Genomic DNA, 11,114 nt, shown 5'->3' with positions numbered 1-11,114 from the left:
GTATAGAAATATATATATACATACTCTATGTATATATGTTTCTGATTCTATTACAAAATTATAATGCAATCCGGCCCATACTGATAATTTAACCATCCCAGAATTAAATTACATAAAACAACCAAGAGCCTGAGGGTTTGATAATTGTACATAAAGTTACTATTACCAGACTGTATTTTGATGATTTGATAATTCATTTATTTCACAATAATATAACGTTTATACCACATTCTCTCCCACTTTGACGTCAAATGCTCACTATTCATTTTATACAATATAAACAATTTCCTTCATTGTAATAATGTAAAGATTGAGCCAAATATATTGTAAAGAATATTGGTGGATGTAGATTTTTATACACTGCTGGGCCCCATTAACTTCAGTTATAATTACCAAGGATAATAACCATAAACAAAATAGCACATGTGTATTATATTCCTACATGTATTTCAAACTTGTGACCATGAAATGTTTCTCAAGGATTAATTTTTACACTTCAAAAATTTGAGATACCAAGTTTTATCAGATATATTATATGAACCTCCTTGTTCAAACATTTCAGGTCAAAGCCCATACATGTGGCCTAAGTAGGTCAAAGTCAGAGGAAACTTTATAGTGCTCAATCACAAAGTGCCTTCTTGCAAGTCGTTAAGATGTCCTGATACATTACCAGTTTGAGTCCCATGTGGGGTAGTTGCCAGGTACATGCCTTAAGCCAGTGATTTTTATCAGAGTACTCCATGTATCTTCCACCTCCTAAATCTGATACACCCTTAAATGACCCTGGGTATTTGTAGGATGTTAAACAAATCAGATCTTGCCAATTCACTTCCATGTTGATTTTTGGTTAAAATGAGAATGGCAAACAGAGAAAAGAAAATCATCAAATTCATCAGCAACAAAAACATTTCAGTAACATGGCTTTATTTACAGAAAACACAAAATGAAAATATAATAAACATAAAATAATGACATGTCATGATTTCAGGAAAACTACTCAACCTTCCAATGGCTCATACACACCCATATTCCATTCATCATTGCTTCTAATTAAATGTTGAAGGTCGAATGTACAATGCCTGTTAAAATATCATTAAAATGAAGGAAGCAGAAAACTACAGAATCGGAGGGACATTTCATGATCAGGCAAAAGATTGAAAGATTGGAAACTCCTAACCTTTCAAAAAATTAAAATATATATTTGTAAAAATCTTGCCCTTGTATCCGTATACTTTAATATGTCAGTTGAAATTTCAATGGTTGTTGGTAAATGAATGTACTGCCAAAAACATATGTACTAACTGACAGGTAAGGTAAATAAGTAGTGGAAAATCTACAGTATTCTCTTACAAAGAAGTCACCCAAACTTCTACTTTGTATGGTTTTCACAACAATCACTTCACAGTTCAGTATTGATTTGTACTAACCAGTTATAATTAGATTTTCTACTTGATTTGTACTAACCAGTTATAATTAGATTTTCTACTAAGATGTGAGCTTACAAAAGTGTACAACTCGGCAGAACATTGTTAAATGCATAGCTACATAGTCATTATACAATGTAACTATATTTATCACACTCATTAAAATGTGCCATCATTTCAGGGGTAAAATCTAGCATACTGTACACAAACATGTAAATTCAGGGACAACATACATCTATTTAAACACGTAATTAAGTTGATCATGCATGGCCATCTTAGCAACAGTTGGTACCATAATTCCTTTAAATAAGGAAACTCATGTGAAAGATAGCCAAACCCTTTACATCTAAAATCATCCTCATGTATGTGACATCTTGAATGTAACAAACATAGGCTACAGCTTTTCCATTATTGTATTATTCAAAAAAGTTCAGTAATTGCCATTTTACCGACTTATTGAGAATTAAAATGAATCCTAACTGCATCATTACATGAAAAACACATGAAACCATTTTTGGTTAAAGTTATATTCAATACAATCTCATAAAATATGATTTTAAGTACTTGCTAACTTGTAAACATGTGTCTGTATACATGTATTTACATCTGTTCATCAAACTTATTTTTTCATCTTTCAATTAACAATATTGATTTGCATTTAAATTATTTGCTTCAAATTTTCTAATAGTAATGGTAAAACTTTTATCTTAAACCTGATTTTAATATTGATTTTTCTAATAGTAATGGTAAAACTTTTATCTTAAACCTGATTTTAATATGGATAAAGTGAATGTGAGGTTAAAGGTCAACAATGACCAAATGTGTTTTCTCCACTGTAGGCAATATACAGGAATCCATCTTCATCCTTGTGTTCCTCGTAAACCTGACCCATACTGGCACTGAAAAAAACCAATACAAGGTAGGCTTAATATACAACAGTAAATTAACTTCATATAACAGAATTAAAATCATACTGTTTTGATGTGACAACAGTGTTGATTATTTTTTTCTTCTCCACACTGAATGAAATGATTTTACAACTTGAACAAAACACAATTTGATCCAAGAAATGGTATTACAATTCTGTATTACAAAAGTCCAAACAAATCTAGGTCTATGTAGGTCAAAATGTTGTGACTTGTCATTATATGGTTCTTCCTCTATATAGCTATAAGTCCTTGACTCTCGGTCCAATTTGTATATATTTAGCTACACCTATGACCTTCATGTTTCAGCAACAAGGGTGTATGTCTCAGCATTATCTTTATAGGTCAAAGATCAAAGTGTAGGTCATGATAAAATGGTACATTTAAATAAATGACAAAATGTTAAATTAAGCTGGATTGATAGCCAAGTAAGAAGGTCCGTAACAGCGTTTTCTCAGAAGTAGCTCATATATGACCATTAGCTCAAAATGTAGGTCACACTGAAAAGATCGATACACAATGTTTCACCAAGGTAGACCAATGGTCATATAAAGTTTAGACACTCAGACTAATGCTAAATGTTTTTTTCTTTTACTATATTCAGGATTTATCTTTACAAAGTTAAGTTAGATAAACAAAATAGCAGCTTCATTAACATATATACATGTATATATATCTCGACATTCTGAACATGTTTATTTATGTGTTGTGTTAACGTTACGGGTTTCAGTGTTAGTGACTCTCAGTCAGTCAACTTATCACCTATAGGTAAGCAGTACAAATGTCAATCAATAAAATACCCTACAGTTATACCACTCAATCATAAACACTGACTCAATAACATGCACTCTTTCTCTAGTTCATTCCAGATGTTCAAATCAATTTACTGCCTGGGGCCTACAGATAGTATCTGTAATACATGGCAGCATTATTTAGCTAGAAGGTATATTACATAGTCTATACACAAGAGTGATACACAGGTCACATCTAAATTTGTTTACAAATAAACCATTTGTTTATGTGACTGTAAACCTAGAAATTTTAAAGTAAAATCACTGAAGAAAGTTTACCAAATAGGTTTCATCATCTAATTTGATTATGGGCAGTGGTTAATTTCTTTAAATAATCAATTCAAAATCATCCAAGTCAAAAATCCTCATCTCTTTTATCTACTTGAAACTGTAAACAATATTTTTTTTAATGAAATACTGACAAAAATATTTTACACCTTTGTGTACTTTATAATCATAAAGATACACAAATTAATTATATTTCACTTGATATTTTGGATACCACATTTGACCCAATAGAAACCAATGTCTGTGTAAGCGCCCTTCCCCCTATTTGAGGTCTCAATTGCAATTGCCCAGGCATACAAAACTGCACAAAACTGTATAGATTTGCAATAATTTGGTCTTACTAGCACATACCTTTTCAGTTTTTCATTTTCTTTTCAACACCCTGGGTGTTTTGGGTTCAAGTACGGTACCATATAAGCTAGGATTTGAAAAGGGCAGGGCGCTGGGCAAAAAAAGGGCATTTTTTTCGCGACATAAAACTTTTCGGACATTTTATATATATATGTTATCAAGAAATTTAAATTAAACTGGTAGGCCTAAGTTTTGAAAATTTGTTAATTTACTATTTGTTGGAAATATTCAGTCTAGAATATAGACTGAAATAACTTGTCAAACAGAAGTTACAGAACCTTCAAAGTATAGTGTTGATAGTGAGAATACGTAACTGTTGTGCGGGTACTTTACTATCCCTGGCTGGACACATGGACAGATACCAGTGATGAGTACAGACATATAACACCTGATATTTTCTCCGTACTGTTATTTACATAGGACCAATCAGATGGCCTTGGAAATCTCAGGTAAACTGTCGATAAAAATATTACTGGTAATGTTGACAAGATAATATCGTACATGTTAAATTTGATAAATTCTAGTTTTGAAGCAAATAGTTTTGACATCTAATTTAGTTTCATCTCTTTATAATGGGTACTAAGAATAAATCCTCAAACTGCCATGATGTGGGGTAAAAATGATTTATTAATCTGATAATTTGACTTAAAGCATGTCAGTAAATAGGATAGGGTCCTCAGCTAAATTTCAGAAAGTAACTATAAGCACTGTATAGTAATATCCAAGGTCGGATATATATATGGAAGTTACCTGGTATCATATCATGGTCATAATAAATTTAATTGACTATATAGAAAAGACTTTTTTAGTGTACCTGACTAATGCAGATGTATGCATATAATAATACAAAATCATGACTGAATACATATATTTTCTAAATTACCTTGATTGTGGGAGAACTTTGCCAACAAACAGGAAGATAGCTTTTTCTGATGGTAACTGAATACGTTTACGGATAATCCACATGAATTGTGCTACAGAAATGTCATTGGGAACAAGGAATTTGCGTTTGTCTATATCCTGAATCTGTGACTTGGGATCTTTTTCAACAATCACCTGAAAGCAACAACAAAAACATGTATAGAATGGACAAAGCAATACATTTTATTGTTCATTGAATAATATATTTAAAGGAATATACATCAGTGATTTATGGAACTCATCTATAGACAAGTCCCTGGACTCATGAGTTTCCAGCTATGGGACTTGCAGCAATTTTAAGAACCTTATACCTGTATACCAATATACACAAAGACTCATTAAAATTTGATGATATTAGTGTTGTGGACTCATTCCACATAAATTGTTGGTACAAAGACAATTTGATGGTTTGAACATTTAGGCGCCCTTTGACAAGACCATCTAGGTTCTAGTATGTACACACTACACATCATCTGAGCAAAAGAAATAGATTTCATATTGGTTTCGAGATACAAGTGAGATTGATAAATGGCTAACATAGAAAAGGATGTGCTAATTTGGCCAATCCTAATGACAGATTTTGTAGAGGTTTTTAAAGTGAAGCAATTCCATTTCCAAAACGAAAATGATTCAGGCGATTATACTTATAGAAGAAATGAAATTCTAATATAACTAAGAAATTGAATGGCCTACGTAGCTGTACTTTCTATGGTATGGACATGGTGTGTCCTTTCTATAAGTCAGTGAAGAAAGTTTATACACCAAACACCAACTTACCGGAATTCTTTCAGGGTATTTATCCTTTATCTTTGTTGATTCTGCATTTCTTTGTTCTACAACATTGAAAAATATTTTTTATAAGTTGCATGGCAATAATACATGAAGTATATACCGTGGACTCACTTTTAAAACATGATGATGAAAATCTGTCGATATTTTTCTCAGAAATAATGTATTAATGCATTAAATGGTATGTTTGAGTCATATATTGTGCACTGTCCTGTAGTATGTAACATTAAATTGTAAATTGTTATCTTGTTTACTATTTGACAGTTATGTTTTGTCATTAATACATAAATAAGACCAACATACTACATAAGTTATGTACATAACATAGTTACAAGTTTTATAATGCTCTCTGGTAATTTTTAATTGTCAATAAAATCCAAACTTCTGTATTAATTTAGTTGTTTCCAAACTAATGTAAATCAAATAAACATTTTGTCAAATTTAATAAGATGAATTACAAGATAAATTTGTTATCTTCAATGAATTATTGTATATAATATTATCATAATTAAAAAACAATTCTTTAAAACAAACTTGGAATATTAATTTACCAGTACAATTAAGCAGTAATCCTTTCTTTATTATAACAATGGAGACCCTTGTATATCAATGACAGATCTGTGAGGATAGCGACTATCACATTTTTATTTTGAAAAACTGAAATTGCCTATAAAATTAATTAGGTTACCATTGTTGCCAGATTTATGTAGATATATATTGCCTTAATTATCAAAAAGACAGGTTTTTTTTTTGTGGTATTGAAAAAACCTCTGTGTCATTAACAGAATTAAATCTGTCATTCATAACTTTCAAGTCACTCTCAATGTTGATAAATTACAGACACCTGAAAGCCTGTTTTTATAGTTGTACATTACAGGTTACCTATACAGATTAAAGCACTAGTGTCAGCTAGGACTCATAAATGTGTTATAAACATACCTGCTTACATAATATATATACCCCTACTTAGTATTAAGTCTAGCTATGGTATAAGATTATGTAATGAGACAACAATATCTATAATTAAACAGGGAAACACCATTATATCATCTGTGTACAGTAATTCTCTACTGTGATAAATGTAAGGCTGACTGACAGAACTGTAACAAACAAAGCTCAGACATAAACATTACATATATAATGAGGTGTATAAAGTACATGCATTTATATTTCATCATCATACTTTATCTAATCTGATCAATAATTATCATTGTCAGAATTGCCATTGAACTAATATTCACAGAAAATAAAAATATAGTGAGTATGGTCCTAATGACCAAGGTTTACAGCACTTTTATTGAAGTTGCATGTAATTGAAATTTTGAATGTCTTTGATAAATCACATAAATTCACTCAGAAATTTTATAATTGAAATTGTCACTATATACTTTAACATTTGAGATCAAAACAGTACCAACAGGTAATTAATATAAATGTATTAAATTTCCCATTATATAAAACAGCATTGGATCAAATAGGTACATTGCATATGACATTTTTGTAATGTCCGGCTATCAATTTAATTTATCTGGTCACAAAGAGTTATAAAGAGATTACAGGTTACAAGTAGGTAGCTATACTACAAATATTAAAGGGACAATTCACTCAGACTAATTCTTTTATATAACCAAGAAGCAAAATATGGCATAAATGTATTGTTCTACATTTCTTATGAAACATTTAACTCAATATATTGACAAATTCTACGTTATTTTTAAGTATTTGAATTGATACTGTTGTAACTACAAATCGTTGATCAATACGATTAAGCAGGTACCGTATGTACTCTGTACCCATTCCCGAGCCAAAGTCACGCACGTTAAACAAATGAACTACATAACCACTGAGGAGGTAATAAAATGATTCTTAGACAAGACAATTCATCTAATAAGGTAAACCACTACTGTCAGAGCGATTTGAGCAGTTCTAGACAAAAGTTGCATTACTCTACGACGGTCACACTTAATAACGACAACAAACGACAACAAACGACAAGAAACGACAACAAACGACAACACGTTAAATACAAGGAAAAGTTAGTGACAACACAAGATATGTTATTCAGTACATTAAAATGAATATTTCTACCAAGTTTTATGAAGATTGGTGCAAAAATGAAGGAATTAGAGCGATTTTAATATTCTGAAATCGGCCGCTGGTCAACGATAAATCGAGTGACAAGAGGTTTGCCGTGACGGTATACCGAAAACACGTTGTAACATCGAAAATGTTTTAAAAACCTAACGACAACAGAAGATGTGTTATTTGTCATACTATAATGCATCTATGTACAAAATTTCATTAAGATTGGAATAAAAATGAAGACTTTATACCTGTTTTAATGTTACGAGATCGGCGACTGGTCAGATTTATATCGCGAGTGTGTATGTTCAGTATTACCGACAACATACACATCATAGCATTAAAAAAAATTAGAAAAACCTAACGACAACATAAGATATGTTGTTTGTCATACCATAATGCATCTCTGTACAAAAATTCATTAAGATTGGAGTAAAAATACCGGAGTAATGACGATTTCAAATATGAAGAGACGCAGAGTGTATACATGTGTGTAAGCCAAGCTTACATGTAGAGATCTAGATCCGACCGACAACACAAATTATTTTACGAAATTACGCAGTAATGTTACCGCAAATAATAATATATGTAACCTATATCTAAAGAAAGTAATTCATGTCAATTGTAATGACTATTGATGAAGATTTGAATGAGTAATGGTCATTGAAATGTCTACGACGGCTTGCATACAGTATACATAGAAGAAGCACACACGTGTGTATATTATCAGAGTGATTACAGTTCGCGATTGTATTTATTGTTATGTAAACATATGGTGTGTATATATACTTCCCATATGTTATCTTAAGAAATACATTATTATATGTTTTTTTTATTGTACATTTTTTGTATAAAATATTTGCGTATATTTTCGGGAGCATGAATGAACGACAAAGAAAAAGCGCCGATAATGTCGTCTATCTTTGGCGAGGATGGACTGATCAATTTGGATACTATCAAAGAATTTGATTCAGTATCAAGCAAAATCGACAATATGTATGGTGAACGTATGGGTACATATTGGTCTGAAAAAACTTTACCAACTATCCGGCGCAGGGTGGTTGAGGCCCGAGTACGATGCCCCCATATACCCAAAGGCTGGAAAAACAACAATTGCGAATCAATGAATGACATCATAAAGCTTGTTGGTGACTGGAAAATTTCGAAAAACGATTAGAGCACATACAAAACACGAAGTACAACCACGTGCGCAGATCGCGTCACGGAATAGGAGAGTACGAATTAGCTCCGCATGCGCAACATTTAAAAATAAGTTCAGTATTTTGGAGAACACTGCCAAAGACAAAGACAACGACAACGGAACGTGCACAAGTTTTTGAAACTTGTGAAGCAGAAAAGGAACTTATATCTTCCACTAATGGAATGCTAACTATTACAAAAACATCAGCCATCGCGAAAAAACCGGATACACGAAAACGTGTACGTGGAAATGAACAGAATCGCACGGTCCGTCTAAACAGAAAAAATGTCTTAGCGAAATCTTGTGTGCCCACAGGACGGGGTTCAAGATATTTAAACTTAATCTTTCAAATACAACGTATTAAATAAAGTTACCGCGTTAATAAAAAAAGTGAATTAATATAAAAATATTTACGCAGCTAAAAATACACACACAAAAAAAAACTAACGTGACGCTACCCAATTTGGAACGCTACCCAAAATGAAACACTTTTAAAATATGTGATACAGAATTTTCAGTTTGCAATCTAAACTAACAATAACAGTCCTGAACAAAAACTAAGGTGCTGACTATTTTGTGACAATTTTCTTTCCAGTTGCTTATTATCTGTGTTTAAAAATAATGAAATTTTGAAAAACTCAGGGAAACGACGTCGTGCGACACCCCTAAAAACACCATATATTTTAAAATGAGAAAATAAATGCTGAATGGAATATTTTTGAAAGACATGTGCCCTGAATAAACTAAAATATGTTTGAACTTTCTTTAAATGAACATTTTTTTTCATGCCTGGACATTTATTAATCAAACTTTAATTATTTAGGAGGTGTTCCATTTTGGGTACTCAAATCTGCTGAAACACAGGGCTGACAAGTAAACAAATCATGAAATTATTAATAAAAGCATCTATTTGTGGAATGTTAAAAAAAATCTGGATTCAACCACATGTAAGAAATTTTTTACAATTATCTTCAAAAGTGTTCGTGTATTGAGTATGGCCTAGAGTTCTACACCGACTATAATGATGTTTACACAATAATGGCTTAGACAAACAGTATCGAGACCCTATGCACTCGTACACACGCGTGTACAGGCGTGTGTGAGTCGTCGTTCTGTTGTCGGTAGTAAACCTGACCAGTCGCCGATCTCGTAACATTAAAACAGGTATAAAGTCTTCATTTTTTCCCCAATCTTAATGAAATTTTGTACATATATGCAATATAGTATGACAAATAAAATATCTTCTGTTGTCGTTAGGTTTTTAAAACATTTTCGATGATTCAACGTGTTGTCGGTATACCGTCACGGCAAACCTCTTGTCACTCGATTTATCGTTGACCAGCGGCCGATTTCAGAATATTAAAATCGCTCTAATTCCTTCATTTTTGCTCCAATCTTCATAAAACTTGGTAGAAATATTCATTTTAATGTACTGAATGACATATCTTGTGTTGTCACTAACTTTTCCTTATATTTAACGTGTTGTCGTTTGTTGTCGTTTGTTGTCGTTATTAAGTGTGACCCCTCTACGAGCAAGAGACAGGGTTCGGCATACAAGATGTTCGACCACAATGTGTAATGGCAGACAGCGAGCGAGTTTGAAAGTTTCACACACATTTCACCACCATGGGTTTTTCGAGCATATCACAGTAAAATCGACTGATCTAATTTCCATTAGAACCGGTTTTTTCCCCGATATATGTACAAATTTTAATATTGTCTTAGATTGAATTGTCCCTTCAATGAATTAGAAATTAGTTATTCACACAGTCCTACTCTGCTTTTAAGTCTGATGTGCCTAAATCTATCAATAGAAGTGTAAAGTACCAAAACAGAAATAAAAAGATTACAACTACAACTATTTATAGAACTGACTATGGTAAGATTCACGTGACTGTGTGTTTATCAAATTCTATGTTGTTATTGACAATTTGATAATATCATCAGTATTTGATTAGACACGCTATCCCATATTATCTACTTCCTATAATCTGAGATTTGCCGAGAAAACTAGTAGATGACTAAAAGCCATTCAAAAAAATTGTCGAGTCAATCTAGTACTGTATGAGATACAGCAGAAACACGATCAACGATGAAAACGGAGCCTTGGGGAAAATTTAGAGTAAGTTTTTAGAATCTACAGTAACGTTCAGTGTTATTTTATTTGTCTGTATAAATCACGATACTTACCTAGCGTGTGCTCTTCCCTGAATTTAAACTTCATCTTGGAGATGACCTAAAGTGTCAGACAACCAACTAGTGACAGCTGTAAACAAAGACGAGACGAGCTGCCTGTGAATAATGCGTCAAAATGGTTCGCTTCTGTTCCTGTGATCTATGA

At 32.1% G+C, this 11,114-nt stretch overlaps 1 protein-coding gene across 2 annotated transcripts; it reads right to left on the bottom strand.

Moving 5' to 3' along the window:
• Positions 1–907: 907 nt before the first annotated feature.
• LOC138315902 (gamma-aminobutyric acid receptor-associated protein-like 2) lies at positions 908–11,105 on the bottom strand. Of its 2 annotated transcripts, none has more exons than XM_069257256.1 (4): positions 10,964–11,105; positions 5,479–5,534; positions 4,664–4,836; positions 908–2,323 (listed from the first exon to the last, which is right to left on the bottom strand). In XM_069257256.1, the coding sequence occupies exons 1-4, from the start codon at positions 10,995–10,997 to the stop codon at positions 2,230–2,232; spliced, it is 357 nt and encodes a 118-aa protein (XP_069113357.1). In that variant the 5' UTR covers positions 10,998–11,105; the 3' UTR covers positions 908–2,229. The 2 variants fall into 2 exon arrangements, with proteins under 2 accessions (XP_069113357.1, XP_069113358.1); XM_069257257.1 differs by lacking the exon at positions 908–2,323 and adding an exon at positions 3,496–4,234.
• Positions 11,106–11,114: the final 9 nt, after the last annotated feature.

Source organism: Argopecten irradians, chromosome 2 (genome assembly GCF_041381155.1).
Source record: "Argopecten irradians isolate NY chromosome 2, Ai_NY, whole genome shotgun sequence".
Classification (NCBI taxonomy): Eukaryota; Metazoa; Mollusca; class Bivalvia; order Pectinida; family Pectinidae; genus Argopecten; species Argopecten irradians.
The sequence above is the reverse complement of the archived record's forward strand: the minus strand, read 5'-3'. Positions and strand labels throughout refer to the sequence as shown.